Raw genomic sequence first — 26438 nt, 5'->3', positions numbered from 1 at the left:
ATCTCTGTAGAACAGGAAGTGACTGCATAGGAGTGATCTCTACAGAACAGAAATCAACTGTGGGAGAAGTGATCTCTACTGAACAGGAAGTGACTGCAGAAAGGAGATCTCTACTGAACAGGAAGTGACGGCTGAGAAGTAAGCTCTGCATAATATAGATCTAGTTTAAATATACTTGATACATGTGCAATATTTCAGAATTTGGCATTATTTTATATATAATGATACCACTGATTTCCATTTGAAGAAATTATAGCAGTCCAATAATTGTCCCGGGTGTTCACATGTCTGGATTTTCAATGTAGACACTGACATCAAAAACGTAAAAAAAAAAAAAATCACAAAATAATATTTTAAAAATTTCTAACGATACATTTCCTCCATAGTGCAATCTTCCTTGTAATAGGAGATAGATAGATAAATAGATAATAAATAGATACTAACCATCAACTTTACATTCGTATACCTGTTCAACAACTCCAGTGTCATTTTCCTTCTCCGCCGGCCACTGATAAATATACAGGTTGGTGTGTGAGGAGCCCGCATCCAGTACAATGCCATACTGAGAAGAGAAAACAAACCATCACTTAACCACTTGCTGCTTGCTGTTTATGCAGCTTTGAGCCCACCATACATGCTGCTATTTTGCAGACAATCATATGTGACCAATGATTCCAACAGGATCGACAGGATAATTATACAGTATATGTATAAATACTTTTGGAAAATATCCATAGATGATTCCATTTGAGTGGCATTGATATTAATAAACAGTGATGAGACCACCGATTTCATCCATTATGACAACCTATATAGGACCATGGAGTTTGGGTTTGTCAGTCCTTTCAAGTATAACTTCCTAAAATCTAGTTCCCATTCCACAATGAAAGTGACCTTCTACAAAAAGCGAAAGTACAGAAATGCAATAGTGGGGGGGTGGGGTGACACAATGGTTTAGGGGTGTTCAGTATTCTCTACTTGTTACCAAAGTTCCTTGCCAAAAAGTAGATAGTAAAATGTTCCCTTCTGTAATCTGTGGGAAACCTGGCAGTGAGTGGCTATTTTTTTCATAAGCAACTCTACAGGAGAAATTAAGTATTACACAATTTCCATTAAATCTGTGTAATTGAAGGACAGGGCAGGTCCTCCAGAATTTCTTGGCGGAAAGCAGTTCTTTAGAACTGCTTTCCGCCAAGACATAAGCATCCTAAAATAGAAGATTTCCCCATATTAACTTAGAGTGGGTTTTCTAAAATGAACATACCATTTAATCCTCTGAACAACATAGAGTAAGGTCGGCCATACACATTAGATGACTATGGGATGAAAGATCGTTTGGCTGACGGCTATCTCAGCCGACTGTCCCTTATACAGGAGAACTCGTTCGGCCAAGAAATCTTGTGTTCTCCATGAGAAAGTCACCGACTGACATGTCGAGAACAATTTAATCATCAATCTGAAGTCGGACATGCCTGATCGACATAACTCCTTACCATGGTTTGGTCGGCACCCCCATACGCATTAGAGTGTTGGCCAAATCCGTTGACATCGGTGAGTTTGGCCAATGTAAGTCCAATGTGTAGGGCCTCTTTACAATTACATAAGAGGATATCCCACAGGGTAGTGCACACATATGCACATCAGATCTCAGCACAGATCTGGCAAATCCCATTTGTTAAGCAGCAGAATTTTAAGTTCGGCTCTGGATGTGAACAATAGAACTCAGGATCAGAAAAAGATGCCGACTTCCATTCGAGGAGAATGTTGAAGCACAATGTCCTTCTGAGGTCTCCCCAGTTTCGGATGATTCAGTGTTTATAGCAGTTGTTATGGGAGAGATTAATTCTTTACTGGATATTGTTCTGAACCTGACAAAGCAAATCACGTCGTGGTGTTATGTTTGTCCCTTAGTTCTCCGACTTCCCGTAAATGTTGGATAATTGATAATAAACTGAATGGAAGCCACCTGCTTGAATCTAGATGGCTTTATAAACACGTGTCAAACATTTACGCGATTTCTAGCCATTGAAACCAGTTTGGAATTTGAGTTTTCCATTACGTCTTAGGAGCTGGAAAAGAAAATACCTGTTGGGGTTAGATAGGGATAGACACTGATGGCATCTGCTTGACTATAATGAAGTCTGATAGTTTTACTGGTAAAATGATTGCCTCCTCAGTACAAACCTAAGTGCAGCTTGCTGAACACTGCCTGAAGACCCCCATATATTAGATTAATGTTGGCTGAACCCGCCAATATCAGTGAGGTTTGACCGACGGTCTAGAGTGTATGTGGACGCCAGTCAACTGCTGGTCAGGAGAGAGGTCGATGTTCAATTTCGGACAGCCAATCGCATTATTCTCCATTAGATAAGCCGCGAGACGAAGTGTCAATTGGCGGGTTCCTTGGAGAGCACAGGAGTGATCGGTCGAGCAAGCGCCTGTGTATGGGAGTGTTGCTGAGATGGCTGTCAGCTGAATGATCGGCCTGAGCAATGTTCAGCCAACAGCCATCTAGTGAGCATAGCCGGCGTAACATTAGCATGCTGGACGCTCGTATCTGGACAGCCGCCTCTAGGACATACTGATAGTAAATCTCTAGTAGCTGTGAATGAGCCATTGTGCACGGTCTATCTGGGCGATGTAAAAGTTCACAAGTCCAGTAGTCATCCTTTAGAACTGAGCCAGCAGCAATCAGTTGACAAAAAAGTTGTTCAGACACATTTTTGTCCGCCTGAAAAAAACAATTGATTTTAACTAGATCCTTTTTTTTTTTTTTAACACTGAAGTCTATGAAAAACAGATCCGTTAAGGAGCCATGCATTTTTCTCCCATCTGAAAAGGATCCGTTTATTGCTTATAGGAGGTGGGACCCTTAGAAGCGCTTGTTCATAGCGCGAAACGGCCGTCGTCTTGTTTGCCGCACTCCTACCCTCCCTTTCCTCACTCCCCTGTGCCGTGAAGATGTATCGTATGGTGTTTCAATAAAGGACACTTGAAACTGCAGATTTGGTGAGTGCTGTTGCGTTCTTCTATTTTTTTATGATTCTCCAGACTTTATTTCACGCAAAGCACCTCCATTTTTTTCCCTCGGACTGCTGTATATTCAATATATGTCACAGTTTATTATTAATCTCTGGACTTTGAGCTGTGCTGCTTTCTTTTTTTCTCTTTTTTTTGTTAAATAAATATTTCACCCACAACTGGACATGTGAACTTTCAAAGTATTCATTCATTTAAAATTGATCTAGTAAGCAAAAAATGGATCCTTTTCAAATGGGAGAAAAACAGATGGATATTTCACAGATCTGTTTTTCGTATACTTCAATGTTAAAAAAAAACGGATCCAGTTAAAATCAGGTTTTTGTCGGGGGGACATGAAAAGTTTGAGTCTGCATAACTTTTTTGGCAACGGATTGCTGCTGGATCCGCCCTAAGGGCTCATACTCACTTGCTAGAAACTCGGATGAGTCTCGCACACAATACCCGGCACTGCACCCGGCACTCAGGAGCGGAGCGTGCGGCTGCATGTATTCTTATGCGGCCGGACGCTCCGATCTGAATGCCGGCAGCAGCGCCGGGTATTAACAAGTAAGACTCATCCGAGTTTCTCGCAAGTGAGTATGAGCCCTAACAAATGATTACTGAACATGGGAACATAGTAGAAGACATTTTTAGCAATTTGTCGGTGTTATATAATAAGTGTATGGCACTGTCTGGTCACATGCGCCATTTATCTCCACAATGTGTACGCTATTTATCTGTGCACTTTATGATACTATTTATCTTCATATTTTATGCCTCTAACTGGGAACTGCATGAACCATTATCTGGGAATGTTTATCTGGGAATTATTTATCTGTGCACTTTAGGACACTATCTCTAGATTTCATGGCACTGTTGGACACTCGGAAGAAATGTATGTGTGACTGTATTGTATGTATTATTTATCTGTGCACTTTCGACACTATCTATATTTCATGTGTCTGGGAAGTATATGAAGTATTGATCTGACTGTACTGTATTTATCTGTGCACTTTCTGACACCTCCTTTATATTTCATGGCACTCTCTAGGCACTCAATGAAGTATTAATTTGAGCCTTGCATAGTATTTATCTGGGCACTTTATAACACAGCTCATCTGTGCACTTCATGACACTATCTTTACATTTATTTATTAAAGCAATCCTGTCACCAGCTTTGGCCGATATGAGATGCGTCCGCCACCTTTCAGGGCTGATATACAGCATTCTATAATGCTGTATATCTTCCCACAACCCAACCGGCAAGACAAGAAAAAGATCATTTATTATACTTCCTGCGGGGCGGTCCGGTCCAAGGGGTGTCGCTCTTCTTGGTCCGGTGCCTCCCATCGTCTTTCGATCAGCCCCTTCTTCTTGCGGATGATGCAGCGACGCGTCATCCATACACAGTCTCCGCGGCATCGCGCTCCTGCACAGGTGGACTTATCTGCCCTGTCGAGGGAAGAGCAAAATATTGCAGTGCGCAGGGGCTCTTTGACTATTTCCGGCGCCTGCGCCCTGCAGTACTTGGCTCTGCCCAAAGCAGGGCAAAGAAGTACACCTGCGATGCCGAGGAGACTGTGTGGGTGATGCAAGGACGCGTCATCCACATGAACCGAGGAGGAGGATGGCATCGCAAGAAGATGGGAGGCACCGGACAAAAAAATATCGACACCCTTTGGACTAGACCGCACCGCAGGAGAGTATAATAAAAGGTCTTTTTCTTCTAGCAGGTCGGGTTGGGGACAAATATACAGAATTATAGAACACTGTATATCACCCATGAAAGGTGGCGGACGCATCTCATATCAGCCAAAGCTGGTGACAGGTTCCCTTTAAGCATTTATCTGGTACATACTATATGCATTTGTCTGGGCACATTACGTATCTATTGTGGCACTATCTAGGGACTGGATGAAATATTTATCTGAGAAATTACTGTATGTAATATTTATCTGCATACTGTATGACCTTATATATCTGTGCACTTTATGACACTTTATCTGAATATTTTGTGGCCCTATCTGGGCACTGCATAAAGAATTTATTTGGGAAACGTATAGCAATATTATTTTTTGGGGGTGGTCTATTATTTTGGCTCTATATGGGAATATTATTTCTGCATTGTCAAGAACTATTATTACAGTTAGGTCCATATATATTTGGACAGAGACAACATTTTTCTAATTTTGGTTATAGACATTACCACAATGAATTTAAAAAAAAAACAATTCAGATGCATTTGAAGTTCAGACTTTCAGCTTTCATTTGAGGGTATCCACATTAAAATTGGATGAAGGGTTTAGGAGTTTTAGCTCCTTAACAAGTGCCACCCTGTTTTTAAAGGGACCAAAAGTAATTGGACATATTCAATAATTTTAAATAAAATGTTAATTTCTAGTACTTGGTTGGAAACCCTTTGTTGGCAATGACTGCCTGAAGTCTTGAACTCATGGACATCACCAGACGCTGTGTTTCCTCCTTTTTGATGCTCGGCCAGGCCTTCACTGTGGTGGTTTTCAGTTGCTGTTTGTTTGTGGCCTTTCTGTCTGAAGTTGAGTCTTTAACAAGTGAAATGCTGCTCAATTGGGCTGAGATCAGGTGACTGACTTGGCCATTCAGGAATATTCCGCTTCTTTGCTTTAATAAACTCCTGGGTTGCTTTGGCTTTATGTTTTGGGCCATGGTCCATCTGTAGTATGAAACGACGACCAATCAGTTTGGCTGCATTTGGCTGGATCTGAGCGCACAGTATGGCTCTGAATACCTCAGAATTAATTCGGCTGCTTCTGTCCTGTGTCACATCAAACACTAGTGACCCAGTGCCACTGGCAGCCATGCATGCTCAAGCCATCACACTGCCTCCACCGTGTTTTACAGATGATGTGGTATGCTTTGGATCATGAGCTGTACCACGCCTTCGCCATACTTTTCTCTTTCCATCATTCTGGTAGAAGTTGATCTTGGTTTCATCTGTCCAAAGAATGTTCTTCCAGAACGGTGCTGGCTTTTTTAGATGTTTTTAGCCTTTTTATTCTTGATGCTTATGAGTGGCTTGCTCCGTGCAGTGAACCCTCTGTATTTACTTTCATGCAGTCTTCTCTTTATGGTAGATTTGGATATTGATACGCCGACCTCCTGGAGAGTGTTGTTCACTTGGTTGGCTGTTGTGAAGGGGTTTCTCTTCACCATGGAGATTATTCTGCGATCATCCACCACTGTTGTCTTCCGTGGGCGCCCAGGTCTTTTTGCATTGATGAGTTCACCAGTGCTTTCTTTCCTTCTCAGGATGTACCAAACTGTAGATTTTGCCACTCCTAATATTGTAGCAATTTCTCGGATGGTTTTTTCTGTTTTTGCAGCTTAAGGATGACTTGTTTCACCTGCATGGAGAACTCCTTTGACCGCATGTTTACCTCACAGCAAAACCTTCCAAATGCAGCACCACACCTCAAATCAACTCCAGGCCTTTTATCTGCTTAATTGAGAATGACATAATGAAGGGATTGCCCACATCTGTCCATGGAATAGCCTTGGAGTCAATTGTCCAATTACTTTTGGTCTCTTTAAAAACAGGGTGGCACATGTTAAGGAGCTGAAACTCCTAAACCCTTCATCCAATTTTAATGTGGATACCCTCAAATGAAAGCTGAAAGTCTGAACTTCAACTGCATCTGAATTGTTTTGTTTAAAATTCATTGTGGTAATGTCTATAACCAAAATTAGAAAAATGTTGTCTCTGTCCAAATATATATGGACCTAACTGTATAATATGGCTCGGGTCACACCAAAAAAAAAAAAAAATTTGGTCCGATTATGTTACTCACACTCATATCAAAGGGGATCTGATTATCTCGGATAAGGAAAAGAAAACTTGGATCCCACTCTGATGTCATCTGAGCGCGGTCCAATTTTTTTCCATGGACCCACAGACATGAATGGCCGAGTGCGATCCGAATCGAATGCAACTTGTGGATGTTGCAATTTTTTTCCTTGGACCAAGTTGGTCTGAAAAAAATAAAATCAGACATGTACACACCGCCATAGTATAACATGGGGACGAGGGTTATCTGTCAAAACGATGGATAGCACTTGTCCAATTTTTAGGGGCCCTATTTGTGAAATTCACCTCTCACAAAGATAATGTATTTGGGTCTGCTGTAGTCTAAATTTTAACAGTGTATAAAAGATGAATTTTCTCTGCCAAGAATACAGCAAGAAATTAACATAAAGGGGTATTCTGGCAATAACAAGCTCTCACTTATCCATTGTCCATCTCAATCAGTTCCAAAAGATTTTGAATAAAGCATTAATGTGCATGTGTGACCACTTAGTTAAAATGAGGAAAACATGGACCCCCATACCAGCGATCGGTGAGGGTCCCAGAGGTCAGACTCCTTCAGATCTAGCACACAGTCTGCTTAAAACAATAGCTTGTTTTATATGGAGTATCCCTTTAAATAATTGCATGCATTTTGTCGGAGCGGATGCCGAACTCACGAGAATATAAGCAGCATCACACGCCGACACCTATGTACATAGACACAACTTGCAGCCTGCGCTGGCATCAGAACATGTACGCCTATATAGGATAAATATAGGATGGCACATTGTAACATGGAAGAGCCGCCTCATTGTGTAATGCTGTATATAATCTTGCACATTTGTCAGCAGTTTTCGTCCTGGAATCTCTCCCAGACTCGGTAAATGGTACGTTACAGTCTGAAGCTGACACTAATGAGGTTCTCTGTTGGATAAAAGCTGCACAATGAAAATAAACCTGACAAGGGGAGATAAGGCATATTATGGAGTATGCGCTGCCATCTTAATTATGGCTTACACATATCTAGCATCTTTCTCCAAGGAAAGTTCCCTGACCCCACAATTGTACAACACTGTCAATACTTACGTAGAGAACCATCTTATCTTGGCTTTGTCTTTATGATATAAAAAGTCTTCCCTCCAAAAAAAAAAATTACATATATATATGTGTGTGTATATATATATATATATATATATATATATACAGTGGGGCAAAAAAGTATTTAGTCAGTCAGCAATAGTGCAAGTTCCACCACTTAAAAAGATGAGAGGCGTCTGTAATTTACATCATAGGTAGACCTCAACTATGGGAGACAAACTGAGAAAAAAAAAATCCAGAAAATCACATTGTCTGTTTTTTTTATCATTTTATTTGCATATTATGGTGGAAAATAAGTATTTGGTCAGAAACAAAATTTCATCTCAATACTTTGTAATATATCCTTTGTTGGCAATGACAGAGGTCAAACGTTTTCTGTAAGTCTTCACAAGGTTGCCACACACTGTTGTTGGTATGTCGGCCCATTCCTCCATGCAGATCTCCTCTAGAGCAGTGATGTTTTTGGCTTTTCGCTTGGCAACACGGACTTTCAACTCCCTCCAAAGGTTTTCTATAGGGTTGAGATCTGGAGACTGACTAGGCCACTCCAGGACCTTGAAATGCTTCTTACGAAGCCACTCCTTCGTTGCCCTGGCGGTGTGCTTTGGATCATTGTCATGTTGAAAGACCCAGCCATGTTTCATCTTCAATGCCCTTGCTGATGGAAGGAGGTTTGCACTCAAAATCTCACGATACATGGCCCCATTCATTCTTTCATGTACCCGGATCAGTCGTCCTGGCCCCTTTGCAGAGAAACAGCCCCAAAGCATGATGTTTCCACCACCATGCTTTACAGTAGGTATGGTGTTTGATGGATGCAACTCAGTATTCTTTTTCCTCCAAACACGACAAGTTGTGTTTCTACCAAACAGTTCCAGTTTGGTTTCATCAGACCATAGGACATTCTCCCAAAACTCCTCTGGATCATCCAAATGCTCTCTAGCAAACTTCAGACGGGCCCGGACATGTACTGGCTTAAGCAGTGGGACACGTCTGGCACTGCAGGATCTGAGTCCATGGTGGCGTAGTGTGTTACTTATGGTAGGCCTTGTTACATTGGTCCCAGCTCTCTGCAGTTCATTCACTAGGTCCCCCCGCGTGGTTCTGGGATTTTTGCTCACCGTTCTTGTGATCATTCTGACCCCACGGGGTGGGATTTTGCGTGGAGCCCCAGATCGAGGGAGATAATCAGTGGTCTTGTATGTCTTCCATTTTCTAATTATTGCTCCCACTGTTGATTTCTTCACTCCAAGCTGGTTGGCTTTTGCAGATTCAGTCTCCCCAGCCTGGTGCAGGGCTACAATTTTGTTTCTGGTGTCCTTTGACAGCTCTTTGGTCTTCACCATAGTGGAGTTTGGAGTCAGACTGTTTGAGGGTGTGCACAGGTGTCTTTTTATACTGATAACAAGTTTAAACAGGTGCCATTACTACAGGTAATGAGTGGAGGAAAGAGGAGCCTCTTAAAGAAGAAGTTACAGGTCTGTGAGAGCCAGAAATCTTGATTGTTTGTTTCTGACCAAATACTTATTTTCCACCATAATATGCAAATAAAATGATAACAAAACAGACAATGTGATTTTCTGGATTTTTTTTTCTCAGTTTATCTCCAATAGTTGAGGTCTACCTATGATGTAAATTACAGACGCCTCTCATCTTTTTAAGTGGTGGAACTTGCACTATTGCTGACTGACTAAATACTTTTTTGCCCTACTGTATATATATATATATATATATATATATATATATATATATAGAAAACTTCTGATTTTGACATGTTTGGGTCCATTTTACAACTTGAAAGAAACCTCTCATGTCTCCCGTCATGTCTGTTTTAGTAAATATTTGTTCTTTTATCATCTTTTCTTAGAACCGTTTCTTGTATTGTTCTTCTATTTTTCCTCAAGGAAGTGTATGAATAAATTAAACTGTAAGGCTAGGTTCACATTGCGTTAGGGCAATCCGTTAAGCGCACAGCGCTAGCGGATTGCGCTAACGCAATGTTTATTTTGTGACCGCGTTCGCCGTCCCCGCTAGCGCAGATCCCCGATCTGCGCTAGCGAGGGACGGACCTCGGATGCTGCTTGCAGTCACAAAAGAACGGCACATCGCTAGCGCGTGCCGAAAATGACATGCGCTAGCGATGCGCTACATGCAAAAATCACCTTGCTGTCAATGGGTGCACTAATGGACCTGTTGCACGGTGTTAATTGCGACATTTTCGCCGTGCAACACAGTCCGTTAGCGTTAACCCATTAACGCAATGTGAACCTAGCCTTAGATGCCATAACCTAGGTCACTGGACGTATCACTGCACTACTCAGTCAGCAGAGTTTGGTCAGTGTTTTAGGCTGTGTTCACATTGAGGATTTGTCACCGGTAGCGTTGAGTGAATATTTTCGGAATCAGTCACCAAATCCGAATTTGCCATATTCATGCCATATTGGTACCTTATTCATGCCGAATTTATGTTTGATGATCGGTTCCGACCATATTCGTTCATTTCTACTCCCTTTGACTCCAATGACGTTCGTCGAATATTGCAAAAAAGATATTCGCCGCCGATAATAATTGGAACCGAGTTTTTAAAAATTCGCTCAACTTTAGTCACCAGGTCAAAAGTGAGTATTTGCTCTTATTTTATTCCCACTTCTCGCCCCAGTGTGACTTTTTTTTTTTTTTTAATCCGCCACATAGTTCCAGAGATATGGACCTTTTTATTTTTTTCCCACATTTATGGATTTTTCCAGTGAGGCATGGCTCAAATTATTCTCAGGGGGCATGTTTTTTTTGGCTGCTCTGTATTATTACCCTATGATCCTCATCTCTTGGTAAAGACCATAAAAAATTAGCTATAAATAAAACAGCAATTTTACTAATTACTGTGATGTATTGTACTAGATAGAACATGTGATCAAAAGGATTGTCTCGAATTACTAAAATAAAAGTAATTATTAAAAAAAAAAACAACATTCAAAGTTTGAAATGATGCCCCTATACAAACAGCTAACAAAAAAAAAGCTGAAACATATCACGGCCAAATATCAAATAGCATCTTAATCGGTATAGGTAGCGGTGCCAGTCTTTAGCAGAGGCAGAGATGCATAGTGCCTAAATATAGTTAATTAACCAAAGCCCTGCTTACAATATGGCAATCCAGCTACATAACTAGTGCACCGATAAACATTTGGAGTGGATCTTACCTCTAAGTAGAGAGCAGTGTGCTGGCTTCCCCCGGGTCCGTGTGCCCACCCCGACGCGTGTTTCGGTCGCACACCTTCTTCAGGGGGCTTGAAGCCAGCACACTGCTCTCTACTTAGAGGTAAGATCCACTCCAAATGTTTATCGGTGCACTAGTTATGTAGCTGGATTGCCATATTATAAGCAGGGCTTTGGTTAATTACGGTAACTATATTTAGGCACTATGCATCTCTGCCTCTGCTAAAGACTGGCACCGCTACCTATATCGATTAAGATGCTATTTGATATTTGGCTGTGATATGTTTCAGCTTTTTTTTTGTTAGCTGTTTGTATATATATATATATATATATATATATATATGCAGGTGCTTTCTTTCCCTGGCTCCGTGCGCCTGTGGTGGTTCATACATCGGTGAGCCATTTGTGTACACCATGTGGTATTCTATCCCACCTGTTCTGTATTGTTTAAAAACATTGTTTTAATAATTAACCCCTTTCTGACCTCGGACGGGATAGTACGTCCAAGGTCAGATCCCCTACTTTGATGCAGGGCTCCGCGGTGAGCCCGCATCAAAGCCGGGACATGTCAGCTGTTTTGAACAGCTGACATGTGCCCGTAATAGGCGCGGGCAGAATCGCGATCTGCCCGCACCTATTAACTAGTTAAATGCCGCTGTCAAACGCAGACAGCGGCATTTAACCACCGCTTCCGGCCGGGCGGCCGGAAATGACGTCATCGCCGACCCCCGTCACATGATCGGGGGTCGGCGATGCGTCTGGATGGTAACCATAGAGGTCCTAGAGACCTCTATGGTTACTGATCACTGGTGGCTGTGAGCGCCACCCTGTGGTCGGCGCTCACAGCACACCTCCATTTCTGCTACATAGCAGCGATCAGCAGATCGCTGCTATGTAGCAGAGGCAATCGAGTTGTGCCTGCTTCTAGCCTCCCATGGAGGCTATTGAAGCATGGCAAAAGTTAAAAAAAAAAGTTAAAAAAAATGTGAAAAAAATAAAAAAAATATAAAAGTTTAAATCACCCCCCTTTCGCCCCAATCAAAATAAATCAATAAAAAAAAATCAAATCTACACATATTTGGTATCGCCGCGCTCAGAATCGCCCGATCTATCAATTAAAAAAAAGCATTAACCTGATCGCTAAACGCCGTAGCAAGAAAAAAATTCGAAACGCCAGAATTACGTTTTTTAGGTTGCCGCGACATTGCAATAAAATGCAATAACGGGCGATCAAAAGAACGTATCTGCACCAAAATGCTATCATTAAAAACGTCATCTCGGCACGCAAAAAATAAGCCCTCAACCGACCCCAGATCACGAAAAATAGAGACGCTACGAGTATCGGAAAATGGCGCAATTTTTTTTTTTTTTTTTAGCAAAGTGTGGAATTTTTTTTCACCACTTAGATAAAAAATAACCTAGTCATGTTAGGTGTCTATGAACTCGTACTGACCTGGAGAATCATAATGTCAGGTCAGTTTTAGCATTTAGTGACCCTAGCAAAAAAGCCAAACAAAAAACAAGTGTGGGATTGCACTTTTTTTTGCAATTTCACGGCACTACATTTTCTAGTACACGACATGCTAAAACCAATAATGTCGTTCAAAAGTACAACTCGTCCTGCAAAAAATAAGCCCTCACATGGCCAAATTGACGGAAAAATACAAAAGTTATGGCTCTGAGAAGGAGGGGAGTGAAAAACGAACACGGAAAAATGAAAAATCCCAAGGTCATGAAGGGGTTAATAAAGATTTTTTTGATATGTACTTATTTATATGGACACAGTGGTCGTTTTTTCAGGTCCTTGTGGACCATGCTTCGTTTTGAAGTAAAGAAATAAAAAAAAAATAGAATTAAATAATTAACTCAAATAGTAAATGACTTAAAAGGCAAAACATCATATGCCATAATTGCTGTTCCAAAAAAATACAATAAAAAGAAAAAAAAATACAAGATTGCTTGTTCTCCTAAATGATATCAATAAACAATAACAATTCAGCACACATACAAAAAAAAAAATCATTGTAAAGCTCCATCATTTTTTTTCTAGTTGTTACTATGAGGGTATGTGCACACGTAGTTTTGAGCTCTGCGGATTTTTCCGCTGCGGATTTGAGAAATCCGCAGGTAAGGCTACTTTCACACTAGCGTCGGAATCTCCCCGTCGCAATGCGTCGGGGAGAGATTCCGACGCTAGCGTTTGCTGCATTGCACAATGGAGGCAGCGGATGCATTTCTCCAGCACATCCGCTGCCCCATTGTAAGGTGCGGGGAGGTGGGGGGCGGAGTTCCGGCCGCGCATGCGCGGTCGGAAAAATCGGTCCGTCAGGAGCAAAAAACGTTACATGTAGCGTTTTTTGCTCCCAACGGTCCGCAAAAGCACGACACATCCGTCGCTCGACGGATGCGACGTGTGGCAATCCGTCGCAAATGCGTCGTCAATACAAGTCTATGGGGAAAAAATGCATCCTGCAAGCAGTTTTGCAGGATGCGTTTTTTCTGCAAAACGACGCATTGTGACGGATTGCAGAAAACGCTAGTGTGAAAGTAGCCTAAAAGGCACTGTGTTTTACCTGCAGATTTACCACGGATTTTATGCGGATTTTGTGCAGACTTGTGGATTCCTATAGAGGAGCAGGTGTAAACCGTTGCGGAATCCACACAAAGAATTGACATGCTGCGGAATGTAAACAGCAGCGTTTCTGCGCGTTTTTTTCCGCAGCATGGGCACTGCGGATTGCGTTTTCCATAGGTTTACATTGAACTGTAAACGCATGGAAAGCTGCTGCGGACCCGCAGCAAAATCCGCAACGTGTGCACATAGCCTAACTCATATATGGGAAACGATAATGAAGGGAAAGACTTTACCTTGAGATTCTTTGGAAGAGGTCTGTTCTGCACGACTGCTACTACAATTAAAGCAGCTATCCCCAAGATAAAAAGAACTCCTAGGATGAAGAGGACCTTTCTGCTCCATGTCTTCTTCTGTTTTGCAACTGTAACAAAGCAAAAGGCAATGTAAATGCTACATGTGCAGAGAAAATGAACCCAGGCATTCAGCACCATTTTATCTGTGCACTCCTAATTAGTTTTCCATTGTTTCAGTCCAAAATGACATGAACAAGGCAGGGTTTTAGCCTTTGGGTGTAAACAAGAACTTTTTTTTATTCAATGACAGAAAGCAGATATGTTAGAAATAGTGAACAATCAAAACACAAAGTGGGGAAGGTTTACTAATCATGGTGACTTATAGGACATCTTGTCATGGGTGAGTTTGTATTTTAGGGGGAAGTTTCCATTAATATATCACAATTTACATATTGCAATTATAAGATACTTTCCATGAAGCAGAAATGTACTCTACTGAAACTGCCCTCACTAAAGTCTCTAATGACCTACTAACAGCTCAATCTAATGGTCACTACTCCATGCTAATTCTCTTGGATCTCTCCGCAGCATTCGACACTGTGGATCATCAGCTCCTCCTCACTATGCTCCGCTCCATCGGCTTCAAGGACACCGTTCTCTCCTGGTTCTCCTCCTATCTCTCTGACCGATCCTTTATTATTATTATATTATTAGTATACATTTTTATAGCACCATTTATTCCATGGCGCTTTACATGTGAATACAAGGCAAATATAGACAAATACATTAAACATGAGCAGATAACAAGGCACACGGGTACATAAGGAGGGAGGACCCTGCCTGCGAGGGCTCACAGACTGCAGGGGATGGGTGATGAAACACTAGGAGAGGGTAGGGCAGGTTGTGCGGCGGTTCAGTAGGTTGAGGATCACTGCAGGCTGTAGGCTTGTCAGAAGAGGCGAGTCTTCAGGTTCTTTTTGAAGGTTTCTATGGTAGGCGAGAGTCTGATGTGTTGGGGTAGAGAGTTCCAGAGTATGGGGGAAGCACGGGAGAAGTCTTGGATGCGGTTGTGGGAAGAAGAGATGAGAAAGGAGTAGAGAAGGAGATCTTGAGAGGATCGGAGGTTGCGTGTAGGTAGGTACCGGGAGATCATGTCACAGATGTATGGAGGAAACAGGTTGTGGATGGCTTTGTATGTCACTGCGAGGGTTTTGAACTGGAGTCTCTGGGCGATAGGAAGCCAGTGAAGGGCTTGACATAGGGGAGAGGCCGGGGAATGGCGGGGAGACAGGTAGATTAGTCGGGCAGCAGAGTGTAGGATGGATTGGAGTGGTGCAAGAGTGCTAGAGGGGAGACCAGAGAGTAGGAGGTTGCAGTAGTCGAGGCAGGAGATGATAAGGGCATGCACTAGCGATTTTGCGGTGTTGCGGTCAGGAAAGCACGGGGACAGGAAATATTTTTGAGTTGGAGACGGCAGGAGGAGGCAAGGGCTTGGATATGTGGCTTGAAAGACAGGGCAGAGTCGAGGATCACCCCGAGGCACCGGGCGTGTGGGACTGGGGAAAGTGAGCAGCCATTGACATTGATGGATAGGTCTGGTGGAGGGGTAGAGTGAGATGGGGGAAAGATGATGAATTCTGTTTTGTCCATGTTCAGTAGTAGAAAGCGAGCAGAAAAGAAGGCTGAAATAGCAGACAGACAGTGCGGGATTTTGGTAAGTAAGGAGGAGAGGTCAGGTCCGGATGGGTAGATCTGCGTGTCATCGGTGTAGAGATGGTACTGCATACCGTGGGATTCTATGAGCTGTCCCAGGCCGAAAGTGTAGATGGAGAAGAGTAGGGGTCCTAGAACAGAGCCTTGAGGAACACCGACTGACAAGGGGCGAAGTGAGGAGGTGGTGTGGGGGAGGGAGACACTGAATGTTCGGTCTGTCAGATATGACGAGATCCAGGAAAGGGCCAAGTCTGTGATGCCAAGAGATGAGAGGATTTGTAGCAAAAGGCAGTGGTCCACAGTGTCAAAGGCAGAAGACAGGTCCAGGAGAAGGAGGACAGAGTAGTGTCGCTTGCTCCTAGCAGTTAGTAGGTCATTGGTGACTTTAGTTAGGGCAGTTTCAGTTGAGTGATGGGAACGGAAGCCTGATTGTAACCGATCAAAGAGGGAGCAGGAGGAGAAGTGGGAGGACAGTCAAAGATGGACGTGTTGCTCCAGTAGTTTTGAGGCATAAGGGAGAAGAGATATCGGGCGATAGCTAGACACAGAGGATGGGTCGAGGGAGGGCTATTTGAGGATGGGTGTGATCTTGGCATGCTTGAAGGATGAGGGGAAGACACCTGTTGTGAGTAAGAGGTTGAAGAGGTGCGTTAGGGTTAGGATGAAGACTGTGGAAAGGTTAGGGATGAGATGGGACAGGAGAGGGTCGAGCGTGCAGGTGGTGAGGTGTGATCTTGACAGGAGGGTGGAGAGCTGATCTTCTGTCATGGTGGAGAAGCTGGTTTTGGAGGAGCAGGGTTGAGCAGCTAAGAGGGGTAGTGGGCGCTGTGGGCCAAAGCTATCTCTGATCGTATGGATCTTCTGTTTAAAGAAAGAGTCAAAGTCTTCAGCAGAAATGAGAGGGGAGGGAGCGGGTGCAGGAGGACGGAGTAGAGAATTGAAAGTGGTGAAAAGCTGTTTAGGGTTGTGAGACAGGGAGGATATGAGAGATGAGAAGTTTGTTTTGCGGCAGTGAGCGCAGACTTGAAGCTGGCGAGGGACTGCTTGTATGCAGCGAAGTGGTCGGCAGAGCGGGATTGCTTCCATCTCCGCTCAGCAATCCTTGGTTAGGCTGGTCAGCCAGGGCTGCCTGTTAATTGTACGAGTTTTACTATGCATGAGCGGGGCGGCCGAATTGAGTGTTGCTGTTATTGTGGCGTTATAAAAAGTGGCAGCAGCATCTGCGTCATGAAGGGAAGCTATGTCTGTGAGAGGGAGAAGGGACTCCGAGAGTGATTGTAAGTTGAGATGTTTGAGATTTCTGCGAGGGAGTTTGTGGAGTGGGGGTTGCACATTAGGAGAGGAGAGGGAAGAGAATGTCAGAGAATGTCCTTTACTGTATCTTTTGCTGGTTCCTCCTGCTCTCACCTTCCCCTTACTGTTGGGGTTCCTCAAGGATCAGTCCTAGGCCCCCTCCTCTTCTTATTGTATACTGCCCTTATTGGACAAACAATCAGTAGATTTGGTTTCCAGTACCATCTCTATGCTGACGACACCCAATTATACACTTCTTCTCCTGTTATCACGCCGACCTTTTTAGAAAACACCAGAGATTGTCTTACCGCTGTCTCTAACATCATGTCCTCCCTCTATCTGAAACTGAACCTGTCTAAAACTGAACTCCTCGTGTTTTCTCCCTCTATTAACCTACCTTTGCTTGACATTGCCATCTCCGTGTGTGGTTCCACCATTACTCCAAAGCAACATGCCCGCTGTTTTGGGGTCATACTTGATTCCGAGCTTTCATTCACCCCCCACATCCGATCACTGGCTCGCTCTTGTCATCTACATCTCAAAAACATTTCTAGAATTCGTCCTTTTCTTACTTTCGACTCTGCAAAAACTTTTACTGTTTCACTTATTCATTCTCGACTGGACTATTGTAACTCTCTACTAATTGGCCTCCCTCTTACAAAATTCTCCCCGCTCCAATCTGTCCTGAATGCTGCAGCCAGGATCATATTCCTCACCAACCGTTACACCGATGCCTCTACCTTGTGCCAGTCATTACACTGGTTACCCATCCACTCAAGAATCCAGTACAAAACTACTACCCTCATCCACAAAGCACTCAATGGCTCCCAGGGGCGGTCCCGCTGCTGGTCAGGTCGGATGGGCGTCTCTGGTCCGCTGCGGCGCCTCCCATCTTCATTACAAGACGTCCTCTTCTGATCTTCAGCCACGGCTCTGGCGCAGGCGTACTTTGCTCTGCCCTGTTGAGGGCAGACAAAGTACTGCAGTGCGCAGGCGCCGGGCCTCTGACCTTTCCGGCGCCTGCGCACTGCAGTACTATCCTCTGCCCTCAAGAGGGCAGAGCAAAGTACGCCTGCGCCGGAGCCATGGCTGAAGATCAGAAGAGGACGTCTTGTAATGAAGATGGGAGGCGCCGCAGCGGACCAGAGACGCCCATCTGACCTGACCTGACCAGCAGCGGGACCACCCCTGGGTGAGTATAATCTAACGTTTTTTTCTCCTTTTTCAGGTAACATCGGGGCCTTATCTACAGCATTACAGAATGCTGCAGATAAGCCCCTGATGCCGGTGGGCTTACCTCACCCGCGATTTTCGGGGTGACAGGTTCCCTTTAAAACAACAGTGACGATTTAAAGCTTCTGAGCCTCAATTTACAGTATGTACCAGGTACCAACTACCACTGTGACCCCCTTTAAGCACCAGGTGCATCTGCAACCTCTCCACCCCCTATAATTATGCCCCTGCCATACAGAATTATTTCACACAAGCTTGACAGTAAGACTTTCGAAGTTCATGCCCTGAATATTAAACTATGGAAACCCTTCAAGAAAAGCAGCCAATTCTCTCCCTTTTTTCCTTGTTTTTGATTGAAAAAATAGGAAGCGATACGTTGCTTTCCGGTGGAATTATGTCATAGAAGTGTAAACCGGGATTCCCTGTGGCATGGCCTTGTACAAATTAACAATCTGTACCATTCACTGCCTCTTACAAAGCACATTCTTTCCATCTGGATATATTCCCGCTCAGCCAAACACTTCTGTAAAAGAAAAAGAAGTGCTCAAGATAGAATCGCTTTCCTTAACTGAACTGTTTTTGTTTTTTTTCTGTGACTCCATTTACATAATAAGCCAGAGAACAGGCCAGTGTCTTGTGGGCATCGCTTGACATTAAGAGCGACCTCAATAAACCAGGCATTTGTGTGCTGCGACTGTGCCAGACCTGTTCTGTAGGAAAGAGGGGGTAAAGCCGGCTTCTACGTAGTAATAAGCAAGGGGCCAAAGAGTAAGGATATTTAAGGAACGCATCCTGGAGACCCAAGCTTACAAAAAAGCGCCTTGTCTTTAAGCTATTTGTATCTAGATATTTTTAACATGGTTCCTATAAAAGTTTAGGAAAGATCATATTTTCTAAAACTGGAAATATCAATGCTACAGCGTTTGACACGTGACGCATTTGGGACTTGTTAAAGTGGATCTGTCAACAGATTTTACAATACTAGCATACATTATTAAAAAGATTCTGAAACCTGATGGAGCTGGTGTACTTACTTTGAAATTCCATAATCAAAATGACTGTGTAATACTGATACTAAAATTAGCATTTTTTGAGTCCAGCTAAATAAAGAGATCCTAAGTTCAATTGTATTCACTCTACACCCAGCCTGACAAACAGCATCAGGGAAGGAGGAACACTGAGGAGCTACGTGGATGGAGATTCAGCAGCAGCTGGGAGGAGGGGCACTGAGGAGCTGTCAATCAGGCTAGGTGGACGGAGATTCAGCAGCAGCTGGGAGGAGGGACACTGACGAGCTGTCAATCAGGCTAGGTGGATGGAGATTCAGCAGCAGCTGGGAGGAGGGGCAATGAGGAGCTGTCAATCAGGCTAGGTGGACGGAGATTCAGCAGCAGCTGGGAGGAGGGGCAATGAGGAGCTGTCAATCAGGCTAGGTGGATGGAGATTCAGCAGCAGCTGGGAAGAGGGACACTGAGGGGCTGCTAATCAGGCTAGGTGGGCAGAACTTCAGTAGCACAGTGGAGCGGCACTGAGCTTTCAATCATGGGGCGTTTTCACCGGTGAGGTCCCCTCATCCCTCTCCCCCCAGGGCATCAGGTGAGCTCTCCCTGCGATTGTATGTCTGACATTGGGGCCGTTCTGGCCACCCACGGCCTTTGGCTGTGCGCTCCTATTTGAGTGTGAGGGCAACGGCGAATCCCTCTCACACCATACTACTTTTACCATATGATTTACTTGTTTCTATTTGGTGTGATAGGGAACGTTATGGATGCCATTTTGTACATGCTGCTAGGCTCTGCACACATTTAGTCACCCATTAGTCAGGCACTGCCACTGCGGTGGGGGCTTCTCTTTAGCCAGTGTATTTTGGCTCCTGTCGGCTTGGTGGGACATATTTTGTTCTGTGTTCCCACCTATCCCAGTTTATGGTACCACGCTTTTTGCAGGGGTACTCCCCTTTATTGCCAGATTACAACCACCTTATTACTCTACGTGGGGGCGGTGGGTTGTGGGATGTGTTTCTCCCCCCCTTTTTTCATGTTCTGTCATGGTTTACAAGATTACGCTCATTGTGTGTCCTATACCCCTCTTTTAACTTTATTATATTAATAAAGATTTTTTACATTATTACTATATGCTCCTGTTCCTCCTTCCATTTCATGTTAATACAGCAGTAGGAAGGGGTGGGGGACACTGCAGAGCTGTCAACTCAGCTAGGAATGCAGATATTCAGCAGCAGCTGGGAGGAGGGACAGTGAGGGGCTGTAAATCAAGGTAGTTTAAACTTTCACCAGGAATATTACAGCTATTCTGACGTAGATTTACAAAGTAATTACACCAGTCTCATTAGGTTTCTTCTGAGAACTATTAATAATATATGCAGTTTGCATTTTGCAATCTAGTGATAGATCCATTTTAAGAAGCTTGAGGTTCCCAAAGTGTAATTTGGAATAAAAACAATAAGGTTGTTGAGAAGTCAGACACTTTATATGGGTCTGTTCTAACTAATTACATTTATGGGATAAATGTCCAGGGAAGCAAACTGGAGAATGGAAAAGCCATAAAGTGTCCTTTCATATGCTGAATTCCTTAGGGCTTCTTATCTTAGGGAAGAAGGTCACAAAGTCTTGGGAAAACTCAGGGTGAATGTATGAAGGCATTATGGTGAATTCCTATCCTAAATAAGTCTTACTGTGTTCTAAAGGTTAGGTTTCTATAAGAGGTTCTCTGCCTAGGACAATCATAATAACTTATTTGTTGGAGTTCCTGGAGCTCCAGTGCTGCCTCTACGTTACTCCCCACCAGTCTTTGTTTACAAATCTGCAGCGATGACATCCCTGTACAACATGTGACCGCTGCAGCTAATCACTAATCTTAGCAGTGATGTTAATGTTGATGGCACAAGACCACTGACGCCAGTCATTGGCTACAGGGGCCACCTGAAGAGCTACGCCAGAAGAATCAACTCAATGTATAATTTATATAGGTCTATCCTATATTCGCGAGGACTTTCTGATTTTTGTAACAGACAATAAATCTCCCTTCATCTTCAGAATAACGCTTCTTCCCGATCTGACAGATGTTAGGCTAGGAGAACTCATAGCATGTCCTTCACCTGCATTCATAAGCCCATGGCAAAAAAGACCCTTCAACTTCTCACACTCCGCACTGTAAAGAAATCTTGGAGCCCGCAGACTATGTGTCAGTTTCATCAGATCCGCACCGATCCTGCCAGCGCACGGTGTCGGATATGAAGGATACATGACAGCAGCTGCCACGTTCCATCTCATTTCACATTCGGAATGGATGTTCTAGCTCCATGTATTGTTTGGGGGACGATCATCACATATTCCTCCTCAACTAAACAACAGTAAATCCACCAATCCCTATAAACGCAATATATTCCTAACCAAGATATGTCCTACAGCCACAGTATTAGAAAATGTGTCCAAATACTACACAATATGCACTTATAGTCGAAAGGAAACATATGTGAACCATTTGGGATTATCTGCACTTTTACATTGGTAACTAATTAAATGTGGTGTGATTGATATTCATTAGTTGTACCGTTCAGGTGACTTTTCATAATAACCTGCCATATGGGAGTTCATAACGAATCACACCATATTCGGCTAATATGTGACCTGTATCCTGTATGTTTTCCCAGTTATCCCCTCGGCAAGCTACGGTATATTTCTAATTATCAGTTGTCTCTGAGTTAGTGGGTGAATACAAGCTGCTATGAGGTCTCCCATACACAGAACACATAGACATGAGGGATTCCTTTTCTTCTGTCTCTATGTAGTACATGTTCAGAAGAAGCAGCAGCATGAAAGATATTCTATGTACTGAGGAGCAGAGCTATGAATCCAGCTCTGGGGAGAGAGAAAACACTTACTGGAAAACACTCAGCAGGTGCCTATTTCCTCACTCTATTTCTCACTTATTCCCTCTATTGACGTCAATATCTTGTACAGCATCCTAATAGTGTTAAAAGGTTTGTTCCAAGGTTAAAAGTTATCACCTATCCACAGGATGGATGATAACTTTCTGTTTGTGGAGGTCTCACCGGTTCTAAAATTTGAGGGCCTAGTCTTGAATGGAGCAGTGTTTGAGCATGTGCACCACTGCTAGTCTGAATGGAGCAGTGTTTGAGCATGTGCACCACTGCTAGTCTGAATGGAGCAGTGTTTGAGCATGTGCACCACTGCTAGTCTGAATGGAGCAGTGTTTGAGCATGTGCACCACTGATAGTCTGAATGGAGCAGTGTTTGCGCATGTGCACCACTGCTAGTCTGAATGGAGCAGTGTTTGCGCATGTGCACCACTGCTAGTCTGAATGGAGCAGTGTTTGAGCATGTGCACCACTGTTAGTCTGAATGGAGCAGTGTTTGAGCATGTGCACCACTGCTATTCTGAATGGAGCAGTGTTTGAGCATGTGCACCACTGTTAGTCTGAATGGAGCAGTGTTTGAGCATGTGCACCACTGCTATTCTGAATGGAGCAGTGTTTGAGCATGTGCACCACTGCTAGTCTGAATGGAGCAGTGTTTGAGCATGTGCACCACTGCTAGTCTGAATGGAGCAGTGTTTGAGCATGTGCACCCAGCTAGTCTGAATGGAGCAGTGTTTGAGCATGTGCACCACTGCTAGTCTGAATGGAGCAGTGTTTGAGCATGTGCACCACTGTTAGTCTGAATGGAGCAGTGTTTGAGCATGTGCACCCAGCTAGTCTGAATGGAGCAGTGCTTGAGCATGTGCACCACTGCTAGTCTGAATGGAGCAGTGTTTGAGCATGTGCACCACTGTTAGTCTGAATGGAGCAGTGTTTGAGCATGTGCACCACTGTTAGTCTGAATGGAGCAGTGTTTGAGCATGTGCACCCAGCTAGTCTGAATGGAGCAGTGTTTGAGCATGTGCACCACTGCTAGTCTGAATGGAGCAGTGTTTGAGCATGTGCACCACTGTTAGTCTGAATGGAGCAGTGTTTGAGCATGTGCACCCAGCTAGTCTGAATGGAGCAGTGTTTGAGCAGGTGCACCACTTTTAGTCTGAATGGAGCAGTGTTTGAGCATGTGCACCACTGCTAGTCTGAATGGAGCAGTGTTTGAGCATGTGCACCACTGCTAGTCTGAATGGAGCAGTGTTTGAGCATGTGCACCCAGCTAGTCTGAATGGAGCAGTGTTTGAGCATGTGCACCACTGCTAGTCTGAATGGAGCAGTGTTTGAGCATGTGCACCACTGTTAGTCTGAATGGAGCAGTGTTTGAGCATGTGCACCACTGTTAGTCTGAATGGAGCAGTGTTTGAGCATGTGCACCACTGTTAGTCTGAATGGAGCAGTGTTTGAGCATGTGCACCACTGTTAGTCTGAATGGAGCAGTGTTTGAGCATGTGCACCCAGCTAGTCTGAATGGAGCAGTGTTTGAGCATGTGCACCACTGCTAGTCTGAATGGAGCAGTGTTTGAGCATGTGCACCACTGTTAGTCTGAATGGAGCAGTGTTTGAGCATGTGCACCCAGCTAGTCTGAATGGAGCAGTGTTTGAGCAGGTGCACCACTTTTAGTCTGAATGGAGCAGTGTTTGAGCATGTGCACCACTGCTAGTCTGAATGGAGCTGTGTTTGAGCATGTGCACCACTGCTAGTCTGAATGGAGCATATTATTAGCTACATAAATCCTTAAATTCCACGAAAAAAGTGGGTGGGAATGTTACCCCCGATAGTTCAAGTCATCAGTTATTTATTTTACTTTCTTTTATATGGCCATTAATTTCCAGAGCGCTTTACAGACCTCATCATCACTGTCCCCATTGGGGATCACAATTTACATTCTCTATCATTATGTCTTTGGAGTGTGAGATGAAACCAGAGACCCAGGAGGAAATCCACAAAAACACGGGGAGAACATACAAACTCCTTGCAGATGTTGTCCTTGGTTGGATTTTAACTAAGGACCCCAATGCTGCAAAGTAACAGTGCTAACCACTGATCCACAGTACCTATCCAAAAAAGATAGGTGATAGCACGGTGGCTCAGTGGTTATAACTGCAGCCTTGCAGCGCTCGGGTCCTGGGTTCAAATCCCACCAAGGACAACATCTGCAAGGAGTTTGTATGTTCTCCCCGTGTTTGCGTGGGTTTCCTCCGGGTTCTCCGGTTTCCTCCCACATTCCAAAGACATACTGATAGGGAATTTAGATGGTGAACCCCAATGGGGACAGTGCCAATAGTGTCTGTAAAGTGATGTGGAATTAATGGCGCTATATATGTGAGTAAAATAAATAAATATTCTGTAGATTGGTGGGTCTCCATATGATGTTAAAGAAATCGGGGGGGAGCACTGAATGACTTGTCATAATTGATGGGTGGCCATGCATGAACTTCCTGCTCCATCTATTGTCTCTATGACTGCAGTGAGAAGCCAAGAGCTGTACTCGGATATCTCTGGCAGTCCTGTGTATGCATGCCACCTCTTCATTCCGATGGAGAACGTCAGAACCCGCTCTCAGGGTCATTTGGTTAGGTAATAACATTTCATGGGATAAATTAAAGCACCACTCCAGAGTTCCCTCACCCTAGTCTTATACTTACCAGCTGCTGTCTTCTGTTCTTAAAGGGAACCGGTCACCCCGTTTTTTGAGATTGAGCTATAAATACTGTTAAATAGGGCCTGCGCTGTGTGTTCCTATAGTGTATGTAGTGTACCCTGATTCCCCATGTATGCTGAGAAATAACTTACCAAAGTCGCCGTTTTCGCCTGTCAATCAGGCTGGTCAGGTCGGGAGGGCGTGGTGACATCGCTGGTTCTTCCTCAGCTTTACGTTGGTGGCGTAGTGGCGTAGTGGTGAACAAGCAGCGCGCGATCTGCGCTGTCATCCCTTTCGTCGGTGGGGGCGGCCATCTTCCTGGGGCCGCGCGTGCGCAGATCGAGTGCTCTGCTGCACGGGGCTTCAGGAAAATGGCCGCGGGATGCCGCGCGTGCGCATTAGAGATCACGGCGGCCATTTTCCCAAAGCCGAGTTTGCATCTCGGCTTTGGGAAAATGGCCGCCGCGATCTCTAATGCGCACGCGCGGCATCCCGCGGCCATTTTCCTGAAGCCCCGTGCAGCAGAGCACTCGATCTGCGCACGCGCGGCCCCAGGAAGATGGCCGCCCCCACCGACGAAAGGGATGACAGCGCAGATCGCGCGCTGCTTGTTCACCACTACGCCACCAACGTAAAGCTGAGGAAGAATCAGCGATGTCACCACGCCCTCCCGACCTGACCAGCCTGATTGACAGGCGAAAACGGCAACTTTGGTAAGTTATTTCTCAGCATACATGGGGAATCGGGGTACACTACACACACTATAGGAACACACAGCGCAGGCCCTATTTAACAGTATTTATAGCTCAATCTCAAAAAACGGGGTGACAGGTTCCCTTTAAAGCCGCTCGGGTCCTCTGCCACCATCTTGTAAGAGCAACTTTTGACTGTCTGGAAGTCATAGGTAACGATCACGAGCTCTCAGTGTAAGTCCATAGACTTACATTGAGTTGTGACTTTTGAATCACCCAACAAACACTGGAGCGATCGGGCAAGTCACAATCTGCTTGAGAACGACTGAAGCAGCCTTGATTAAAGATGAAAACGGCAGCTGGTAAGTATAAGAAGAGGTGCAGGTAACTTAGATTCGTGACACCATTCCAGGGGGTTGGACACTGACCCTGGAGGTCCCATCCAACTCTACCATTCTATGAGTACTGTTTCTACTGTGAAATCTGATTAAGTGTTCCCTTATAATATAGATAACTTTGCAAATCTTGATACTAAGTATTTATAACTTTACACTACATAGCTGATATCACTCACAGACCCCCAGCCATATATAGCTATGTAGAGAAAAGCATTAGTAACTTTGTGGCTTTGTCGCTGTCTGAGCACAGTGCGTCATAAAACACTAATCATTTATTTCCATATCAAAACCTGAAACAACTCTTACTCAAGGCCGTAATTAGTCCTGTGTGATATGTAGGATGAGCAATGATAGCACCTGTTGACAATTTGCAGCGATGATGATGACGCCTTTTTACCAAATTCTAGAACCCACGTAAGATGACAAATACTTCGCACCAAGTGCTCCGAAGTAAACGACATGCGTTCATTGCTACATAGAGTACAATGCCCA

At 44.1% G+C, this 26438-nt stretch overlaps 1 protein-coding gene across 5 annotated transcripts in view; it reads right to left on the bottom strand.

Annotated features, from left to right (window-relative positions):
* ENTPD1 (ectonucleoside triphosphate diphosphohydrolase 1) overlaps positions 1-26438 on the bottom strand; it is a 120102-nt gene that overhangs the window by 19296 nt on the left and 74368 nt on the right. For all 5 annotated transcript variants that reach the window (XM_069753967.1, XM_069753969.1, XM_069753970.1 and 2 more), the window contains exons 2-3: positions 14027-14154; positions 445-562 (exon numbers count right to left, since the gene is read on the bottom strand). In XM_069753967.1, the coding sequence (XP_069610068.1) occupies positions 445-562; positions 14027-14154 (246 nt within the window). The remainder of the gene's footprint in view (positions 1-444; positions 563-14026; positions 14155-26438) is intronic.

The sequence above is a fragment of the Ranitomeya imitator genome, chromosome 2 (assembly GCF_032444005.1).
Source record: "Ranitomeya imitator isolate aRanImi1 chromosome 2, aRanImi1.pri, whole genome shotgun sequence".
NCBI classification, from domain to species: Eukaryota; Metazoa; Chordata; class Amphibia; order Anura; family Dendrobatidae; genus Ranitomeya; species Ranitomeya imitator.
The sequence above is the reverse complement of the archived record's forward strand: the minus strand, read 5'-3'. Positions and strand labels throughout refer to the sequence as shown.